The sequence below is a fragment of the Diorhabda sublineata genome, chromosome 1 (genome assembly GCF_026230105.1).
Source record: "Diorhabda sublineata isolate icDioSubl1.1 chromosome 1, icDioSubl1.1, whole genome shotgun sequence".
Taxonomy (NCBI): Eukaryota; Metazoa; Arthropoda; class Insecta; order Coleoptera; family Chrysomelidae; genus Diorhabda; species Diorhabda sublineata.
In genome coordinates, this window is record NC_079474.1 from 16,458,305 (window position 1) to 16,480,714 (window position 22,410).

The window sequence follows — 22,410 nt, forward strand, 5'->3', positions numbered from 1 at the left end:
GCCTCTAGGAGACGTCAATTGTCTTTTTTCGTATCCCGTTTTTGAAAATTACAATTCCAAATTAATAGTTATTCTATAAATACTAAAATGTTTCGAATTAACTTCTAGGTACTTTATATTGGTAAACTTAAAGTATGGCAGAAGCAGGTTCCCGCCACGTTCATAGATGACGCTTTGGAAAAATTCAAAACGCACGAATTAGAAAAATGTAAAGGAAAACGCATCAGCCGATTGAAAAGCGAAAGTTATCTAATCAGAAGGAATTCGACGGTGAATTTTTCAGTATCTAAATCAATATTTATCAAATTAGCTGTTATTGAATTTCAGGATTCTACTACGAGTGAAGATTCAATAACAAATATCAACGTACATCCTTTATTAAGGTCGCAATCTGTGCATTCGAATTTAATTGCCGACCAAGGAGAACAAAATCAAATATTGAACACCTTGGCTGCGGAATCCGAAAAACAAGACTACAACGCCAACAAACCAGTCACAGATAATGTTACTAATCAAATTAATCAAGAAAACGATTCTATAAATAACAATAACGATGAAACGAACAACAACAACAACAGAAACAACAATTTTACTCGTACCGAATCTACGATGAATTTGGATGATCATAATAGAACAATGGTTTTGCAAGTAGACAGAACCGATTTGAGATTGATAAGTCCCGATAGAAAAATTATTTTATTACATAAACAACATAAGGATATTACCACTTGTGTACAGGTATATTTTGAATCGTTTGGACAAATATATTTTGGTTTGTTACTTTAAGGTCTTGGATTTCAGAAAATAAGTTTATCGTACTTTATTTCATATAAAAAAAAGTTTTTGCTATTCTAGAATATCTTGTTTCTCAATAGCGCTGCTTATTTTTTTAATTACCACTCTCACAAGACACCGTAAACAAAAAAAATTACTTCTTGCAATTATATTTATTAATTAATATCTTCAGTTTTGATTTTTTTCTTATTTAAAACGCAAACACTTTTTTAAGATATTATTTCTAACAAAACGAACCCTCGTTCATGTGAATTGTGTTTTAATTTTTGTATTTATTTTTTTTTTTTTTCTTTACAACCTTGTATTTTTGCTATAAACGGGTATTACCACTTTTCTAAGACACCGTATCCAAAGAAAATTGATTATCTTCTTAATCCAGTTCAAACTTATATATCCTGATTTTTTCATCTTTAGAGCCTTGAATTTCAGCGAAAAAATGACATTAATGATCTTTTAATCATTTAATATCATTTTCATTTAATTTTTCCAGTTCAAAAATATGTTTCTTGTTTTTTTTTCGTTATTAGAGCCTTGAATTTTAGCGACGAAAGGATATTAATGCATTTCTAAGACAACGTATACAAATAAGATCAACTTTTTATAGATATCTTTTTCGATCGATCTATTTCCAGTTCAAAAACACGTTTCGTGATTTTTTTCATCTTTAGAGCCTTGAAGTTCGCCGAAAAATCACTCTAATGATCTTTTAAGACATAGTTTACAAAGAAAATTAATCAAGTTTCCACAAATATCATTTTTATTGAGTTTTTTCCAGTTCAAAAACACGTTTCGTGATTTTTTTCATCTTTAGAGCCTTGAAGTTCGGCGAAAAAATCACACTAATAATCTTTTGAGACATAGTTTACAAAGAAAATTAATCAAGTTTCCACAAATATCTTTTCCATTGAGTTTTTTCCAATTCAAAAACACGTTTCGTGATTTTTTTCATCTTTAGAGCCTTGAAGTTCGCCGAAAAATCACTCTAATGATCTTTTAAGACATAGTTTACAAAGAAAATTAATCAAGTTTCCACAAATATCATTTTTATTGAGTTTTTTCCAGTTCAAAAACACGTTTCGTGATTTTTTTCATCTTTAGAGCCTTGAAGTTCGGCGAAAAAATCACACTAATGATCTTTTAAGTCATAATTTACAAAGAAAATTAATCAAGTTTCCACAAATATCATTTTTATTGAGTTTTTTTCCAGTTCAAAAACACGTTTCGTGATTTTTTTTCATCTTTAGAGCCTTGAATTTCGCCGAAAAATCACACTAATGATCTTTTGAGACATAGTTTACAAAGAAAATTAATCAAGTTTCCACAAATATCATTTTTATTGAGTTTTTTCCAGTTCAAAAACACGTTTCGTGATTTTTTTCATCTTTAGAGCCTTGAATTTCGGCGAAAAAATCACACTAATGATCTTTTAAGTCATAATTTACAAAGAAAATTAATCAAGTTTCCACAAATATCATTTTTATTGAGTTTTTTCCAGTTCAAAAACACGTTTCGTGATTTTTTTTCATCTTTAGAGCCTTGAATTTCGCCGAAAAATCACACTAATGATCTTTTGAGACATAGTTTACAAAGAAAATTAATCAAGTTTCCACAAATATCATTTTTATTGAGTTTTTTCCAGTTCAAAAACACGTTTCGTGATTTTTTTCATCTTTAGAGCCTTGAATTTCGGCGAAAAAATCACACTAATGATCTTTTGAGACATAGTTTACAAAGAAAATTAATCTAGTTTCCACAAATATCATTTTTATTGAGGGTTTTATAGTTCAAAAATATGTTTCTTGTTTTTTTTTCATTATTAGAGCCTTGAATTTTAGCGACGAAAGGATTTTAATGCAGAAAATTAATGAAGTTTCCATAATTATCATTTTCATCAAGTTTTTTTCAGCTTTTCTAAGACAACATATACAAAGAAGTTTTTGTAAATATTTTTTTTGATTGAACTTCTTCATTGAGTCTTTTCCAGTTCAAAAGCATGATTTCTTTTTCATCTTTAAAGCCTAGATTTCCTTCAGTAAAAGGGCAATAACACAGAGTCTTGAATTGCGGCAATAAATATTAAACATTTATCTATGAAGAAAATAATTACCTTTTACTAAAAATAGTCGTTGACCAATTTTTAGCTGAAGGTTTATCATTTTTTTAACTAAAACTTGTAGCCGCTCTTCAATAATTTTTTATTTCAGGGTATTACCAGATCGGAACATTTTGGATTCATATGTAGAGAAGGACAAAGTACTTTCACTCACGTTGGGTACATTTTTAAATGCGAATCCGCTTCGATAGCCAATGACGCCATGGCAGGTGAGGGAAACTTCCCTCTCAAATTATGTAAATTTGTAATTTTCAAACTTTCCAGCTATAACCCAGGCGTTTACCAACGTAGACACCAAACCGAAGACGATTACATCTTGTGATCACTGTCCCATGGTATGGTATCACAAAATTTGCGTCGAAGTAGAAAATATGTCTGACAGAAAAACACAAGCAGCTATCTTTAGAAGGTAATCATTTGCCATAATACGAAGTGTCATCAAAAAAGTTTTTGCCAAAAATTGATTTTATTCATCAATTTAATCTCCTTCAAAGCAAAACAATCATTCCAAAGTTTCTCTAACTTCTCGATGCAATGATTGTAGAAGGATTTGTATTTTGCTTCAAAATAGGCTCCAGTTTCAGCAGTTGCTTCTTCATTTGAGCTAATTTTTTTACCGGCGAGCATTTTTTTGAGATGAACGAATAGCCATTAGTCACTGGGGGGGGCTAGATCTGGACTATACAGTGGGTGAGGAAGCAATTCGAGGTGAAATTCGTTAAATTTAACGACTTGTGATTCGAGATAATGTCTTGTGCAATAGTGGTTGTTTCCTCGATATAAGAGACCGTTTTTCCTTGATTTTTGCATTCAAACGATCCAACAACTCTATATAATATTCCCAATTGATTGTTTCCTCTTTTTGGAAATAGTCGACGAATAATATTCAATGCGCATCCCATAATACTGAAGCCATAACCTTCCCAGCTGACTGTTGTGCCTTTGGACCTGGTTCACCGACTGCAGTCCACTCAGATAATGATCGTTTTGGTTCCGAAGCGAAGTGATAGATCGTTGTTTTATCCTTTGTCACATATCGACGCAAAAAATTCGATTTATTACGTGTAAAAATGCCCAAATGCAGCTCTAAATCATCAACACGTTGTTGTTTTTGATCGACTGTGAAAAATCGTGGTACCCACTATAAAGAAGCTTTCTCGTGGTCAAATGTTCATGCATAATTGTAAACACACTGCCTTTTGATATCTTCACGGCCTCAACTAACCAATTTGGGGACTTTTTTGGTTTTGTCTGGGGTAACTGCTTCAATTAGAGTTTAAAATTCACCAAACCCATAAAAAATAACACTTTTGAACCCATTGCTGAGCTTTTACAGTATTTTTTCCATCAAGAAGCAATGATAAATTAACAGACGAAATTATTTTGAAAATAACAAAAGTAGTTTCATGTAAACGGCTGTCACTTTTTTCTGACTTATCCAAATGTCATAAAATTTGACACACAGTTTTTTGAAAGTTGGTACTTCATAAACGTCATATAGATATGACAGTGTCAACACCATCTGTGTGTGAGTCACACAATTTATTGATTAATGTTATATGTACGAATGTATGAAGGAAATGAATGAAAAGCAGCAGATTTATGTCTAATTTTTCCCGAAAATAAGAAAAAAGGTAAACGAAGAACAATTCGATACTATTACTGATATTGAGAAAGACACAAAAGAACAGAGACCAAAAGAAAATCTAAAGAAAGCTCTCTAGAAATGCTTCCAGCAATTCAGGAATATTCAAAAAGATTCGTAGATATTCGCAGGGTTTAAATCATACTTCACCAACAGAAGTCAATTTGAAAGGGTTGATAAACGATGGCTCAGTACTAGGCCCTATCTTGTTTCTTTTTGTTTATAAACGATATCGCCTATCTAGACATCAGTGGTAAACTATGTCTTTTTGCAGACGATACTAGTTTCTCTTGGAACAGCCTTGATATCATAGGACTTCATAGATCATATCTAGTGACCTAATCACCCTTAAATCAGGGTGCGATTCTAATCTTCGATGTCTCAAAGTCTCTCTAAAACCAGAGTTTCGTCATATCAAAATACTTTACTGTCTTTTTTATTAAAGAATCGTTCAATCTGTAAAATTCTTAGGTCTTAACGACAATTCCTTGAAAAGTGAGTTACATATCTAAAAAATTAAGTTCCTCCTGTTTTGCGCTTAGATCAGTTACAAAAAAACTGAACTTATCCATCTCCTTAACAGTTTATTATGCCCTTATTGAATCGCATCTCAGATATGCCCTTTCCTTTTAGGGTACGACTCAATTTGAACGAATCTTTAAACTACAAAAAAAGATGTTTGATATTTACTCGGACTCACAGGGCTCACTGCAGAGACTTCTTTAGAAGATTGAAAATTCTGATTTATTCATTTTTGAATCTGTTTGCCTAAACGCGGAGCACCTACACCACATTGAGAATTAGTTAAGGGCTCAATACTTTACAATGCAAAAACATGCACAATCATTTGTTTATTGAAAATTTTAATATTGTTTTCAGGATAGAACAGCTGGATGACGAAGAACAGACTATAATATTAACGAAATTCCGAGGCGCCGAAACAGATTCCGTCCGCGAACAAAATGAATTTTTAATGATGTTATTAAGGGCTCATTGCGAGTCGAAACAATTAAGACACGTCCACGACACCGCCGAGAACAGATCGGAATTTTTAAATCAATATTTAGGCGGTGGCACTATTTTCACCAAAGCAAAAAGAAGCTTCGATCAACTATTAAAAAGAAGAATATCCAAAGAGGATTTCGGGGTGACCAGTAGAGGATTGAACCTTCCTATAAATAGGGTAATTTCTCACTACCACCATTTATTTTAATACATTTATATTTATTTTCTACAATTACAGGAATCTTCTCCTAGCGTTAATGATATTTCTGATAGGGAATCTGAACCTAGATCCAGATCATCAACAATAGGATCACAAAACGATCTCAAAGATACTCATCTTAACGTTAGAGAAAATAACAAAAGTTCGGTATCTCCAGAAAAGAGTTTGCAATGTGAAAAAGGACTCAAATCACCTATGATGGACATGTGAGTAAACAAAATAACTTATCACTTGGTTGGGGGGAGGTTTGGAGGTCAAAACAACTTAGGAATGTTGAGCAGGGCCTTACCAATTAGAGCTTCCGTATCGGTAGAACTGAGAGTAGTTTAGTGTGGTTGCCATATTAGTTGAGTTGTTCAAACCCTTAATTTTTGTTCTCCAGATTTTTGAAAGTTGGTAACAGTCATAAAACGACTATTCCTGATGTTGGATCATTGAATAGAGACGCGGGCTCTTGGAGACAGGCTATATTCAAAAGAGTAGCTACCCCCAAACAAGAAAATCAACAACCGCGAGATAGAAAGCGAACACGCGAAGAATTAAGAGTGTTATGGAAAACGTCCATTTATCAGGCCATACTTTTGGTTAGAATGGAAAAAGAAAATGCCAAAATTAGAGGTAGGAAATATTTTTAATTCATATAAATTGAATAATTATGATCGTGTTGCAGCTAAACAGGAAGAATCGGCAGTGAAAAGGATAAAATTGGAATACGATGAAATGCGATTGGTACAAAGAGAATTAGAAGTATGGGAAATGATCACAAACAAGGAAGGCACTGTTGTTAAAGTGGATTCTCAAATGTTATTGCAAGCTATAAGACAAGGTGTACCGCGCGGTAAAAGAGGAGACGTTTGGCAATTTTTGGCTAAAAAATACGTCGCAAAAATCGCTCCTTTAGACACGTCGTCTTTCCCTAATTATAACGTGCCGTATGAAACTTTGCTAAGACAATTGACCTCCCACCAACATGCTATTCTCATAGATTTAGGTAAATATTAAGAAATCAATTAATTAATTGGTAAATTGAAAAAAAAATGATTTCTAGTAATTTCAGAATTATAGTTAAACTTGACAACATCGTTTATTGTTAATTTGATAAGCCTTGATTCCGAATCAGTCATGCGCACTACCAACAGTGTTGAAGCAATACTAAACCGGTTCATAATTAAGCATGCGTATTACACAGCGATTCTAAATTGGTTATGAACTAGTTCATAGTCAGTTCTTATTGTGTCGATTTGCTCATTTAGTCCCTGTTATAAGTTAAATGATAAGAGTTGGGATGCGATACGTTGAGGTTTTTGTATCGACATGTGTATGAGAAATAAACTCAAAAATCAATGACATTACGAGCAGAAAAATGACAAATGATAGTTAACGTCATTAATTGGTGACTTCTATATAAAAAGAAGAAAATTTTATGGACGTCTAAACCGAAAAACAATTGATTTGTATACTAATATATTAATAGTATACAAAACAGTGTATACCGGGTGTCCCAAATGCTCAGCGTATCATTAGAATATAAAAAATGGTGATTGATAAGCAAATAAAATGTGTAGTTGAAGGAATAACGATTAGACATTATTTGAATTCCATAATTAACAAAATGGCAACCGTGAAATTGATACTAAAGAGTGTTACAAAGTTGTCAAATCAGGAAAATAACTTGAAGAATTATTCATTCTGATTTATTTTCAAAAATTATTTAAATTTTCATTGTATAATACTTTTTCTATTTAACTATGTGATATTTTCAATATCGAGATGTATAATTTTGTAGGTAGGACATTTCCGAATCATTCTTACTTCAGTAGTCCTTTGGGACCTGGCCAACTAGCTCTCTTCAATTTACTGAAAGCTTATTCCTTATTGGATCCTGACGTTGGGTATTGCCAAGGTCTGAGTTTCGTAGCTGGGGTTCTTCTACTTCATGTAAGCCAATAATATAACGTCCCCTCGTATTTTGACTGCAAAAAAATGAACAATAACCGAATTTTTTGAATCTTCGTTTTTATGGCCGATTTACGAAAAAAATTACGGACCCATTTACGTTTAAATTGTTTCATTTTTACACGTAATTGAATGAAGTTTTCATATATTTGTTTGTCTATACAAAAAACAAACAAATTATATAAAAAAAATGTTGATTTTTTATGTTATTACAGCTTAAAATCAAAATACTTTCTTTCGAAATTGACCGGGGAAACACACAAATAAAAATATCCGTAACAAACCCCTCTGAATGGTATTGGGATTATTTTCCTTCCTTTTCACAAATATTTAGTAATACCTATTCGACAGATCAAAGACGTTGAAAATGTTCCTAGTGTTTTTTCTCATCTGATTTTAACAATAAATACACGATCAATCCAAAAATTCGCTTAAAAAAACACAGTAAACAAAACCCACGTCAAATTCGACTTTTAGTATGTCAGTTTTTGACGTTACGTCAATTATGTCATTGTCTCTTTTTAGCATTACTACTGTCAAATTTAATAACCTATCACGTATGTCTTGTAATTATTTTTGTAAACAAGACAATTGATGTTATGTTATAAGAAGATAAATCGTAGATTGAGTCACGTGATGCAATACCTCTCCGTTTCTACTTTATATAAATTTAGTCTGATGCTTTCCAAACAAGTTATGTATGATTCTATTTGAAAAAGCGCGTTTAGAATAGCATTTAAAGTCATATAATTAAATAAAATCTTAAAAGAACTGATTTTAACAATAAATACACGATCAATCCAAAAATTCGCTTAAAAAAACACAGTAAACAAAACCCACGTCAAATTCGACTTTTAGTATGTCAGTTTTTGACGTTACGTCAATTATGTCGTTGTCTCTTTTTAGCATTACTACTGTCAAATTTAATAACCTATCACGTATGTCTTGTAGTTATTTTTGTAAACAAGACAATCGATATAATGTTAAAAAAAATGAGGTTAGAACATTATTTTTCATTAATCCGCCGTAAAAACGAAGATTTAAAAAAAGTCATTGAAATCGGATGATGTTTTATGAAACGAAGGGAACAAAATAATATAAAATCAATATTTATATACATCTAGTTAATTTTTTTCAGATGGAGGAATCCAAAGCGTTTTCTCTATTAAAACATTTAATGTTTCGTAGAGGCATGCGCACGCAATATCTTCCGGATATGGTTAGCCTTCAAATAAAACTCTATCAACTTTCGAGACTAATACACGATCAACTTCCGGATATATACGATCATTTCGATTATTACGAAGTTGCTCCAACTTTATACGCAGCTCCTTGGTTATTGACAGTTTTCGCTTCGCAATTTCCATTAGGATTCGTCGCTAGAGTATTTGGTAAATAAAATCACGTGGTTGGTTCACTTTTAAACCGGAATTTTTTAATAAACGCGCGAAAAATTTAGTCTCGTAAAAGTGTTGTTAAACTGGGCAAAAACGGGAAGAATTTACTAGTGTCTGTAGCACATCACATCGTTTATTGTTTTTTAGTCAAAGATATTGTGAAATTCGCGGAAAATTATCAAAAATTCGGCATCATTGAGCAAATAATTTATCAACGGCTCGGTTACGGCAAAATTTTAGCCAAAATTAGCGCCAAGACTTCTGAATTTTGAGCATAACTTAACACGCTGGAAGGAGAAAACCCACTACGTCTAAGGAGTGGAGGAAAGAAGACAAAAGCGCGCAAGTTAAAGCGAGGTCACACTGTCGGCGGTAAAACATGTCTACAGATTAAAACGACGCATAGAGTCGGTTTACAATGTAATCGCGTTAGGAAATATTGAAACGCCCTTCTTATAGTCCCGATTTGTTGCCATGCGACTATTATTTATTTGGTCCAGTGAAAAAGGCACTTAACGGACTGCGAAAACAATGCGGAAGTAGAATTCTTCGTGGCGCTATTAAATTACGTGACAAGCCGAAAGATTTTTACGATAAAAACCTTCCGGATATAAAGCAAAAGTGTGTAGAGAAAAACTGTTAAAAATTTCAGCTCTGTAACTGAGTTGTTACTTGATACGGCAACACTGATGTGAATATGTCAATTCTGACAGAACGTGTTGTCATACGAGCGGTATTGAGTTGTTTACAAATACTTGAAACATTTGGTGATGAAGCACAATCTGGAGCTACGGTGTTTCGCTGGTATTCCGTATTCAATCGTGGTCGTAATTCGCTACAAGATGAATTTGGTGAAGGTCGTACAAAATCGGCAAATGGTCGTCTGTTTTTTCGGAATACCTGGAGATGTCGCCACCGTTTCATTAAAGCAACGTAGAAAGGTCAATTCTGGATGGTACAACAGCATTGGTTTGCAAGAAGTATTTGAAAAATCAGGGAAACCAATCGCAGAAGATGAATCATTCTCAAACATCAATTCAAACGTTTTTGAACGGTCAAAACATCGAATTGATGGGACATCTGCCGTTTGGAACCCAATAATTTCTTCTTATTTCAGCAGATCAACCTGAAGAAGCGGTTGATGCATTCAAATGACATGTTTTGGAGGTACCTCAATCGGAATGGGAAAAAATGCTTCGACTTGGTTCAAACGTATATAAAAATGTATTAATTTTAATGGAAAATACTTTGAAAAACATCCAATCCAATTATAAATATTTTATTTGTGAATAGCAGCCCTCGTAATGAATTTTTTCGTAGCAAAATATCCGGTATAGATTTGAACTAATCCAAAATTCTCGAAAATTATAAAAACTAAAAATATTTTTTTACAGATTTGATATTTTTGGAAGGACCCGACGTCATATTCAGAGTGGCTTTGTCACTCTTAACGATCCATAGAGAAAATTTACTAGTTTGTGATAGCTTCGAAGAAATAATGAATTACCTGAAAGTCCAACTTCCAAACATCGATAAATCATCATTAGAAAAAATAATGAAAGAAGTTTATAGTACGGTTTATACGAAACAACTGAACGAATATAAAGTGGAATACCAAGTTTTACAGGAAGAGATGAATTCCTCGAAGCCCCAAGTAGAAATAATAAATAAATTAGAATCGGAAAATAAAAAATTGAACGAACAGAATAAAAATTTAATGAGACAAATGGAGTTGAGTTTATCGAACGTTCAACGATTGGAGAAGACAAGGACTTTACAACAAGCCCAATTGAACAAACTAGAAATGCAGAACAGAGCCTTGGACGTAACCGTAAGCACTTTGGGATGGTTCGTAAATTCTTTAATAGAACAAAAAGTAGACCTCGATATACCGGACGACGTGCAAAGAATAATTTCCCAATTATCCTTCACGGAAAGGGTTAAAAACGAAGTTAAACAAAACAACCTTCTACGAATGTTCCAAAAAAGTCCGGAAAAAGTTATGACCAAATCGCAAAGTTTGAACAAAATTAATTTACCTACTAGTATATTAGAAGAAAACCGATCGAGAACCAACAGTTTTAGTTCCAAAAAAGATTCTACTGAAAAAGTGTCGAAATTTTTTTCCGATTCACACAATAACATCCTACAACAAAAAATCCATCCTAAAATTGATGTAACTTTGGAAAATAAACCTTCCCCTACCAATTCGGAGGATAGTGGTATAATTACACCGGGTAGTGGTCCTGTTAGTCCTAAATCAACGGAAACTCACCCCCTCAGTAATTGCGATGTAACGTTCACGTTTAACGGTACTAGAGAATTGAAAAGTATCAAGAATATTAAAAATCTAAGACACATTTCACCCGATATTATGAGTAAATGATTCATACAATATTTTAGATTTAGATTAGGGTGATATTCATTTTTATTTATCGGTTGAAAGTATTTTGTTGTGACTTTACATTAAAAAAAAACAAATTATCATCTTGATTCGCCTCTAGATGTTTCAACTGGGCTCTCCAGAACTTCGTGGTCTTCTTTTATCTCTAGTTAACCATCACTCAATAAGTCGTGTGGCTAACTAACATATTGTGAGATCAACGGATAGCCAGTAGTCACTGGGGGGTTAGATCTGGACTATACGGTGGATAAGAAAGCAATTCAAAGTGTAATTCGTTCAATTTAACGATTTGTGAATCGGGGCATTGTCTTAACGCAATAGTGGTTGGTTCCTCGACATATAAGGCCATTTTTCATTGATTTTTGTAATCAAACGATCCAACAACTCTATGTACTATTCGCTATTGATTATATCTCCCTTTTGGAAATAGTCGACGAATAATATTCAATGCGCATCCCATAATACTGAAGCCATAACCTTCCCAGCTGACTGTTGTGCCTTTGGACCTGGTTCACCGACTGCAGTCCACTCAGATAATGATCGTTTTGGTTCCGGAGTGAAGTGATGGATCCATGTTTCATCCTTTGTCACATATCAACGCAAAAAATCTGTTATTACTTGTAAACATGCCCAAACGCAGCTCTAAAACATCAACACGTTGTTGTTTTTGATCTACTGTGAGAAAACGCGGTACCCACTTTGAAAAAGCTTTCTCGTGGACAAATATTCATACAAAATTGTAAACACACTGCCTTCTGATCTCTTTAGGGCCTCAACTGTCTCACGCAATTTCAATTTACGATTAGAAATCACCAATTTGTGGACTTTTTTGATGTTTTCTGGTGTAACTGCTCCAATTGGCCGACCAGAACGTTCACAATCTTCGGTGTCTATACGACCACGTATTTTCGATGAAGTATAATACTTTTGAAGCCATTGCAGAGCTTCTGCAGTATTTTTTTTTGACATCAAGAAGCAATGTTAAACAAACGAAATTATTTTGAAAATAACAAAAGTACCTTCACTTAAATTGCTGTCACTTTTTTCTAACTAATCCAAATGTCATGAAATTTGAAACAAAATCTTTTGAAAGTTGATACTTCATAAACGTCATATGTTTTTGACAATGTCAGCGCCATCTGTGTGTCAGTCACAAAACTTACTGAGTGATGTTACATCTCCGAAATAAATATTACTATTAATGTACTAATGACATCAGTAGTTATATGATATATTTTCGATTTGAATTACTACTGGAGTTAAAATGAGATTTGGTTCACTTTTAAAGAAAATCTATTTATTTGTGAGCAGATCGTGTAAGCACAATTTACACCGTAACGTGGTCGGTTGGTACCAATGATTCATGTTTGACAGTTGACTTAACAAATATCACTTAAATTAAAAAGTTTGTTGAAGTCGGAAGAAAACATTTCCTGTAAGCGGTATATTGGGTGAAGAACTTCATTTTACACCAACCAGAATTACCTCCATAAATAATTTAATACTTGTTAAATCAAAAAACAATTATGAAAAATGTATGACCAGGTGTCGGATAAATGGGCCACTATTATGACAGAAAATTTGTTAATCGTATTTTTTTATATTTAGTTATAAATGCTCAACAATGTAGATGACTTAGACTATGTTAAAGCGAAAGTTAAATATCCGTCAAAATATTGGCGCAACGTCCAGTCAGCTGTCAAAATGAAACTGTCATTCAGGGTCACCAACTCATTACATAAAATTACCAAAAATCATTTCAAAATGGAATCCAATATGGAAACAAACAAAGAATATTTTAGAACTTTTTGATTAACATCAATTCTCAAATAAAACAGAAATCTATAATACTCAATATATTAAACAAAATAAATAATAGAAAATTGAAATACTGTTTATAATAAACAAATATACAGGATGATAATAAAATAGCAGATTGGGGATAGAGTGTGATATATAACGTTTTAAATGGAAGTTAGTATAAAATGTATGTTTGTTAGTTTAATTTGTACTTAAGTCAATGTTATTAAATATATGATTTTTAATTGAATTTTTAATATACAAGTTGAGTTTTTAGCGAAAAAATAAAACAGTTGTTTATAAAAGATACTCAAAGAAAAATATTTACTTAAAAAACATTTTTTCTTATTCACATATCATTTAACCACTCGTGTTCTAAATTGTCGTCTCTGTGTGCGTCAAATTTGCGTTTTCCCTTTGCCCTTGAAACACTAGATAAACGTTCGGGTTTCATACGGTTCAAAATTGCGCTTCAAACACAAACTTCAGGATTCAGGTTATGTAGACATTTTTTAAAAATGTATTTAGCGTGGATTCAGAAGATTTTTTCTCGTACATTATTGGTTGCAGAAATAAATTTCGATAATGCATCATCACTTAATGAAGAAGACAATAAAAGGACCCAAAATATTATCTACTCGTCTTCTAAATTGTCGTCTCTGAGATGTGTGCGTCAAATTTGCGTTTTTCTTTTGCCCTTCAAACACTAGTTAAACTTTTGGGCTTCATAAGGTTCAAATTTGCGTTTCAAACACAAACTTCGGGATTGACATTATGTAGACATTTTATAAAAATGTATTTAGCGAGGAATCACAACCGAAGCTCCGTCATTTTTGACATATATGCGTCAGTCGGCGTTGTGCTACAGCCACGTAAACATGTCCGCCATTATTGATGCTCCCGTTAAGTGTGAATTACGAAATGTGATTCGTTTTCTACAGGCTGTAGAAATCTATTGGAGAAAGAGGAAAACTTCATGAGTGATGGTATTGTGCGTGATTGGTGACATGATGAAGGGAGCCAACGACGCAAATATGTCGTTTCACATAACCTAGTTCAACTAGTTGACAGATTGGTTAAAAAAACCGCAGATTCACAGAATTTCCAGAAGTTTCATGGTCTGTTTTGTACTCTATTGCTACTGAACGGTTAGGGTACATTGGCGGCAACTTTCTTTGAAGGGGGTATCGAAAAGCTTGTCCAAAGATATGAAAAATGTCTCAATATGTTTTTTATAACTTGTCTTTTATTAATAACCTATCGGAGGTTGAAAAAAAAACGTCCCTCGTAGATATTGCTTGTTCTACGTTATAAATTAATTTTAGTAACTTTATTTTTTGAATCATATTGTATATTGGTACCCGAAGATACATTTCTTATTAGTGATTTTGATCGATAAGTTCAAAATTTTTTAAACAATGTCTTAAAAAGAGTTGTCAAACCTAAAAACTCGCCCTGTATATCGAAATACTTTTAATTTATATTGTATATTTTATATAATGTTCCATTATTTGTTTAGTGAAAGTAAATATAAGAAGTTTATACAAACAATTTATTTTTTTTTTAATTTTTCAAATTTCCTGTATCTCTTTCAACATTTTGATAAAATTTAATTTTCTTAAAAAGAAATTGGTCAAGTCTAAAAACAGAAAATAATTCGAGGGGGCTAAATCTGGCTAATAAGCCAACTGAAAAAAAAATTGGTTTTTATAACATTCGATATTTTTAACGAAAAATTTTTGATAAAAATATCGAAGTTGACCATATAAATAATATAAAAATAATTAAGAAAGTTAAATTTCTTTTTTAATTAGTCATGATAAAACGACCTTTGGAATATTAGTCATAACGAGTTGTAGGAAATTTCAATTTGTTTCATATGAATATTGTTGCTAACATATTAGTCACGTGACGTAAGACCTTTCTCAGATTCTGATGCAGAGGAGCCAGAAGAAAACAAATTTAATATATTTTTTTATAAAATCAATATTGGAAGTGAAGAATCGCAGCCGAAGAATTTAAAACATTATTCCGACCATATTTTCTATGAAATTTTCCAACTGCGGCCGCCAAACTTTCATTATTTTCAAAATATTGTTGTATTGTGTAAAACTTCATTTTTCCTATCCTTAAACTGTCAGCTGTCGTTTTTTTTTGTTTCTTAGGGTGGTCAACACTTTATTTCATGATTGGAGGCAAATTTAATCTTGTGACACCCTTTATAAATCAGTTTATTAAATGTAATGTTAATTCAGTCGACCGACTAAATTTTATGTTACCTTTTTGAACTAATAACATTTTATATAAAATCCGAGTCATTCTGAAAATAATTTTGGATTTTTCAACTCATTCACCCTGTAAATCGATATTTTTAACCAAAAATTTTTGATAAAAATGTCGAAGTTAACCATATAAATAAAATAAAAACAATCAAAGTTAAATTTCTTTTTTCATTACAAAGTCATGGTAAAACGATATTTGGAATATTAGTCGTAACGAGTTGTAGGGAATTTCGATTTGATTCATATGAATATTGTTGTTGACATATTAGTCACGTGACGTAAGACCTTTCTCAGATTCTGATGCAGAGGAGCCAGAAGAAAACAAATTTTTATGTAAAAATACAAGTTTTAATAGTGAAATTCCAGAACTTCCTTAAAATTATACAAAAAAGAAAACAAATAATTAGAAGGTAAAGTTCGGGCACAACAATGGAATTTTTTTAAAACCAATTCTTGTCACACATTTCAACGGCCCTAATTTTTCGAAAAATTTCAAACTTTACCTCTAATGTATATACGAAAAAAGCGATGTAAATGCTTACTAAAGGCAAACTGTCAATTTTTTTTACAAAAATCTTTCTAAGGAATGAGAAAAATATCACATCAGTTTACCTAGTAGACAACACTGGGCAGTAAAAAAATCATAAAAACTGATTTATTTATACACAAACGGACCGTATCAGTTTATAACAATTACGGATAAACGTAGGAAAAAAATCATCGATACGATCCATAAAATAACAATTAATAAAAAAAATATCCCCCCCTCAATGCTTTCCCAAGTATGAAACGACAATACTAAGCAGACGCTTGTTTTATTAATAATCATTATCAGAATCGTACCACCCTGTATATTAATAAACAAAATTGTAAATTGATGAATTATTCGTTATATTGCATCACCCTGTACATAGATTTTATGTATTTATTAAATCAAAAAAGTTATTTTTAAAGTTTTGTTTATTTTTTTGTGACAAATTTTCCTTATAAGTAACATACAGGGTGTGAAAGCTAAACTCGTCTAATTTAACACTTTTCAATGTAAAATGCAATATCTTCTTTCCAACCACTTTAAAAGACAAGTACAGTTTAATTGGAAATAAAGGCTTATGACGTTTCATACAAAATATTATAAAACAATTTTAATCAGGGTAATAAAATTGAAATTTTTTTAATAGAGAATAAAAAAATTATTCAAATGACATTTTTTAAACCTACACGTCTAATTTAAACAACTCACAATGAAGAATGTGTTTCATACCAAAATATATGTTTCCAAGACAAATAAAAGTTTCTTGTAGAAATAAATGAAACAATAATGAAATTAATAAAAAAATCGATTTTTGACGATTTTAGAATATCTTTTTTGGGACACCCTATATACAGTAACCGAAATAATGAGTTCTGATTTTGACACGGTGTATAAGCTATATAAATTTCTTATAGGAAGAAATGAGAGAATTAGAAAAGTAATAAAAAAAATCGATTTTTGACAATTTTGGAAATATAGTTTTGCTTGGAACACCCTATATACAGTAACCGAAATAATAAGTTCTGGTTGTGACACGCTGTATAAGCTGTATAAGTTTCTTGTAGGAAGAAATGAAACAATGTGAAAAATAATGAAAAAAATCGATTTTTGGCAATTTTAGAAATATAGTTTTGTTTGGGACACCTTATATACAGTAACCGATATAATGAGTTCTGGTTTTGACACACTGTATAACAGTATTATTATTAACGATAGTCGTTTAGCAAAAATTAGCATCTTTAACGATTATATCACTGGTTTCATTTTACGTCTACCAAATATTCCTCGTTTTCGTCTTGGGTCATTTGAAAAGTTGAAAGGGGAAAATCTTGTATGATATTTTCACAAGTCTAACATGTTATCCAAATAAAATTGAAACACCCTCGTAGAAAATCACAATCTATCATAAAAACAGATCAAATCACAACTTTGATGGATCATTTCGCAAAATAATAATATTGAAAAAGAATCAAATTACATCAGTTAAATTTTGTGTGACACTTTTTGACATCTAATGCCTAATCTGTCACAAAATATCGTTTTCATGTAAAGTATTTCATTTTTAAATAGATACGCCGAGTACGAATCAATTCAAACTAGTACACAAATCACACTAAAATCTGTAATATGAATCAGATTTCGAATGGTGTTGTGGGTTGAAGAATCAAACTAAGAGTTTTTTTAATACCAACGTTTCGATCCTTTATTTCATCTTCATCAAGACTAAAATTTTACAGTACATCATAATTCAAACCTTGAGGAAGTTAAACAAATAATAAAATTAAAAAATAAAACAATAATCAGATAAATTTAGATAAATATTGTAATTCGAATACAAAAAAGGAATTAATTTTTCAAAAATTGGAATTCTGTTTAAAAAAATTGCTAATAGAGGATTGGATTTGAACTAAAAATGTGACACTATATCCCAAGATAAAGGGCAGAATATCATAAAGAAAATATTTGAAAAATTAGTGGTACGATTCCCAAAACTGTTCAAAAATGGAAAATTGTCATTAAAAGTTTTGATAGAAGATTTAATTTAAACCAAAAACTTAGACCCATATCACAAGAAAAATGATGATAAAGAAAATTAAAGAAATTGTAATTTAAATATGAAAGACAACAAGAATTTTTTTATATTTTGAAAAAACTTTATATAAAATTAAGTGTGTACTAGTTTAAATTAACACGTACATAAAAAAATTGTATTCACCGGGTTAGTCGTTTCAGATTCCTCTTACTTTGTTTGGAACAGACGAGATGCTGTTGAATTTTCGGAGGACTTGGAGGTTCCGTTATATCTGTAGTTTTAGTCGTCTCCAAAGGTATCACTGGAACTAGTGATGTTTTACGGGTCAATTTCTTCATTGGTCGTGACACAATTCTTGCATTCGAAGCCGAAAAGATTTTTACCTACAAAACGAATATGAATAATGATTAAATAAGTAGATTAGTATCAATAAACTATCTACTTCTGAATTATCCATGAACGATTTAGACAGATTCCTTTTAACGTTATGTTTAGGTGTCGAAACTGCATAATCAGAAAATGTACCGGACGATTCATCTCTATTCGACATGTTTAGATTAAATGACGAAGAAAATATGGAATTTGAAATATCTGTCATGTAATCACTCGTCGTTGTACAATTACTCAAATCTCCCAATAAACTTCTGCAAAAGTAAACAAAAATTAGTAGATATTGTAGATTATATCATACCAAAGATGATAATCTCACCTATGTTTCGTTGTATTTAATAATCGCGCATTATTGCATTTATCTATGAATGCTTTTGGGCTATTCGCAAAGCTATCACATTTTATACAAACAATATATCCACATCTAGTGAAATTTTGACATTGCGCTATATCGTTTTCTACCACGGAGGGTTTCTGACATTGTGGGCACTTTATTAATGATTGATTTCTATTTAGCTTTTTTGCAAACTGAAAAATAACATTACAAGCATAAAAAAAAAATGAAATATATAATTCGAATTACCACAATACAAATAAAATTTTATATAAACGATTCAATGAAAATACTGATTTCTGAAATTTTTTTTAGGTTGATCCATATCTACTTTCCAATTTTCAGTATCACGTCTAGTTACATCTGCTCCAATTTGTGTACACAATATTTATTTGTATGTTTAATTGTATGTAAATTTTGAAATGTACAGAAAGTACTCGCACTCTGAACTTTCAAAAATTTTTAAGGTTGTTCTACTGCATCCAAAACAACATAAGGCTGAGAATTAAACTTTTAAAAACACTTTTAAGGTATTACAATTAAGGCATTTGTTCCAGAATACTGTTTTCCAAAAAAAAATTATAATATCCCACTACCACCTCAATGTGGTGAAATCACTATTACATAAGTTTCAGCGATTATTCTAAGTTGTTCCACAGAACGATCCTGGAACAACCCCAAACAATCACCAAAATCGCAATACTTTGGAAATGTCGTTCAAGTCAAAAAAGCAAACAAAACAAACTCAATTTTCTGTAAAAGCTTCGTTATCAGCCCTATGCAACTCTGGAACAAAGTAGAACAAACCTAGAACAACCACTAAACTCTAGGAAAACCTATAACAACTCATCTAATAGCGATTTTTCGAAATTAATATTATAGTGGTATATTAGTTGAATAAAATAATCAATTTTTTTTAAAGCAATATTCTGTTGCAATTGAGAACAAACTTGAACAACTGCTAAAATTGCGATACCAACAGTGACAACTAAGTTTTTTTTCCTCAATTTGCTCTAAAAGTTTTACATTTTGTTTAGGAAAAAAGTAAAAGAAAACTAGAACAACCTGGAACAACTTTAAAAAATTTTGTTAACTCCAAAGTGCAGTCCCAACTTCTTGGGGGTGAAAATTACTAACCATTCAACAATTATAAATAAAAACAATAACACCATGTAATTTTCACATTAATTTATTTTGTAACAAATAAATCTGTATCAAAGTGCCTCATACAAAAATAAAAAATGATAAAAATAATCAATTTAAATTGATTTTTCACAGACTCAGTGAGTTGACAAACATTTGGAAGACTTCATACAAAGTGTTTACAGCATTTTACATAAAAAAGCTTTTTTTCAAAATAAGTGCGTCCCGATATAATAAAAATTAATAATTCATAGCGAGGTTTTTATATGGATGGCCATGGATTCACTACGAAATTGATGATACTGTACAAGTCAGGGTAGTCATAAAGAAGAGATAACCTAACCAGTCTTAGTTAGAAATATACATCAATAAACAAATCATAAACTAAATATCATTTTAACAAATCGGTCCTTAAAATACGAACAACAGATTCCGTACACTGTTTAGGACCTATTTATAAAAAAAAATCAAGTGTATTTCTCACAAAATACCTGCACAACACTGAAATTGTTCAATTGAACCCCTGATTCTTCATTTACATTGCTAAGGAAACATATTGAATAACATTTTTTTGGATTTTTCAAGATGCAATTGAACCAGGTCAAAAATGTATTACTACCAATGTAAATGTCACAATGTTATCAAATATTTCAATAAACACACTGTTATTTTTAAATATGTACTTACATGAACAAAATTGATGAAATTCTTTGATCTGGGACTGGCTTCTTGTTCTGTATCTGAACTACTATCTTTTTCGGGGGAACCAGGTGGGGTTATCCTATAATTTTCTTTGTGGTGTTTATAAAACTCAGAATAAATCAAATATCTACTTGAAGCATCATGATTTGATAAAATTGCTTCTTTGAAACCATTGGAAACTTGTGCTAATCTATACAGATCCCCATTAGATAAATCTTTGAAAATTATATTCATGATTACATTGTTTGATATTATTGTTTTTAAAAGATTCTGTTTTGGTATGTGAAAAAGCCTCTTTTTAACGTGATTCGATGATTTATCGTTTTTAAGTGGAGTAGCTGGTTTTTTGCCTTCTAGAGATGGTAATTCTGGGTATAGGATATCGTATGCTTCTTTATTTAAGGGTGATTGTGATTGCATACCAAATTGAGCAAAATTCTTGATAAAACTATTAGTATTTGCTTTTTTTGCAATTGTATCTCTACTATATTTAACTTGTTGCTCTGGAGTATTGGGAACTGAACAAAATTTACGTTTATCTAGGAATTTAGACATCTTAGATGATTGTGATTGAATAACTGAATCTAAAATTTACACATCAATAAATATACATGAAAATTCAAAAAAAACAAAAAATCTTACCTTTTTCATGATTATTATTTAAATGAATTTTTTCAAAAGTATTCATAAAGGATCCATTTAAAGTACTGGAAAATTGGGGCGAGCAATAATCCATGAATTCTGATAAGTTATGATTACAATTGTCGATACAAGAAGCCTTCCTCTTCCTATTACAAGGAGTCCCATTTTGAAAACTAGAAGTATGTATCTCGGAAGAATCCACATAACCTGAATCGGAAGGATTTGGAGAAAAGTTGTTCATTTTGGGGAATCGGGATCCAAACAGATGGTTTCAAAGGAAAAAAAACAACTTGTTAAACTTTCACATTTACATAAAAGGGGGAATTTAAAAATCCAGGAAACAACACAACATATTAAAATGGCGCCATCGAGTAGTGGCCCAGGAGTATTAACTACGATACGAAAAATATATCCATAATTATACTTATATTTGACAGTTTATTATAATTATTTCAATCAAACGAAATGAATATAATCGTTTTTTTAAATATATCTTTTTACAAACCACAACAATCACAGAGATAAACTACCGTATTAAAATTGACAGTTGACATAACTTTTTAATAGCGCAAACATTTGAACAGACTTAATGACGTCACAAATATAAGAGAAAAATGTTATAACATAATAAAAATCATGTTATATATTATAAATAAGAATTATTAATTAATTAAGCTCCAGAATTGAACGAGCATTGATTTGTAATTTCGATTTCACAAACAACGTGTATTAAAAAGAGCAACTCAAATTATTTCTATGAAGAAGTTAGAAATAACATTATAGTGTACCCAGGTTAAAAATTCACTGTAACGTAAAAATGTACATGTAAATCAGTGCTTTAGTCCTCAAACAAATGTAAAACTTTCAGTTTCTGAAGACGATAACTTTGATATCGAAACGCGCGTCAGACAGTGTAATTGTGAGTGTTGGTGTAGTGCTAGTCTAACCAGTGTAAATATCACCAGCGGTTCCAGAAATTACAGCTTGGGTTACAGGAAAACCCTTTGCATTAAAAGTA

General features: G+C 31.3%; 2 protein-coding genes across 4 annotated transcripts in view; one reads left to right on the forward strand and one right to left on the reverse strand.

Moving 5' to 3' along the window:
* LOC130447310 (TBC1 domain family member 4) overlaps positions 1-14,886 on the forward strand; it is a 91,856-nt gene extending 76,970 nt beyond the window's left edge. For 2 of the 3 annotated variants that reach the window (XM_056784059.1, XM_056784067.1), the window contains 11 exons: positions 109-270; positions 328-738; positions 3,000-3,117; positions 3,173-3,317; positions 5,433-5,736; positions 5,797-5,984; positions 6,161-6,396; positions 6,449-6,769; positions 7,565-7,716; positions 8,873-9,125; positions 10,526-14,886. In XM_056784059.1, coding sequence (XP_056640037.1) covers positions 109-270; positions 328-738; positions 3,000-3,117; positions 3,173-3,317; positions 5,433-5,736; positions 5,797-5,984; positions 6,161-6,396; positions 6,449-6,769; positions 7,565-7,716; positions 8,873-9,125; positions 10,526-11,517 — 3,282 coding nt within the window. In that variant the 3' untranslated portion in view covers positions 11,518-14,886. The remainder of the gene's footprint in view (positions 1-108; positions 271-327; positions 739-2,999; positions 3,118-3,172; positions 3,318-5,432; positions 5,737-5,796; positions 5,985-6,160; positions 6,397-6,448; positions 6,770-7,564; positions 7,717-8,872; positions 9,126-10,525) is intronic. The other variant, XM_056784076.1, reaches the window with a different exon arrangement.
* On the reverse strand, positions 7,451-21,943 carry LOC130447333 (uncharacterized). Its single transcript, XM_056784103.1, has 6 exons — positions 21,393-21,943; positions 20,736-21,334; positions 18,891-19,099; positions 18,624-18,825; positions 18,393-18,564; positions 7,451-7,751 (listed from the first exon to the last, which is right to left on the reverse strand). Exons 1-6 carry the CDS (start codon positions 21,631-21,633, stop codon positions 7,708-7,710), a joined length of 1,467 nt encoding a protein of 488 aa, XP_056640081.1. The 5' UTR covers positions 21,634-21,943; the 3' UTR covers positions 7,451-7,707.
* Positions 21,944-22,410: the final 467 nt, after the last annotated feature.

Excerpts from the sequence above, each read along its gene's own strand:
- LOC130447333 (XM_056784103.1), bottom strand. The coding sequence starts at position 21,633 with ATGAACAACTTTTCTCCAAATCCTTCCGATTCAGGTTATGTGGATTCT. Across the intron at positions 21,335-21,392 it reads AAATAATAATCATGAAAAAG|ATTCAGTTATTCAATCACAA; the intron begins GTAAGATTTTTT and ends TGTAAATTTTAG. Across the intron at positions 7,752-18,392 it reads TCTCGTCTGTTCCAAACAAA|TCAAAATACGAGGGGACGTT; the intron begins GTAAGAGGAATC and ends ATTTTTTTGCAG.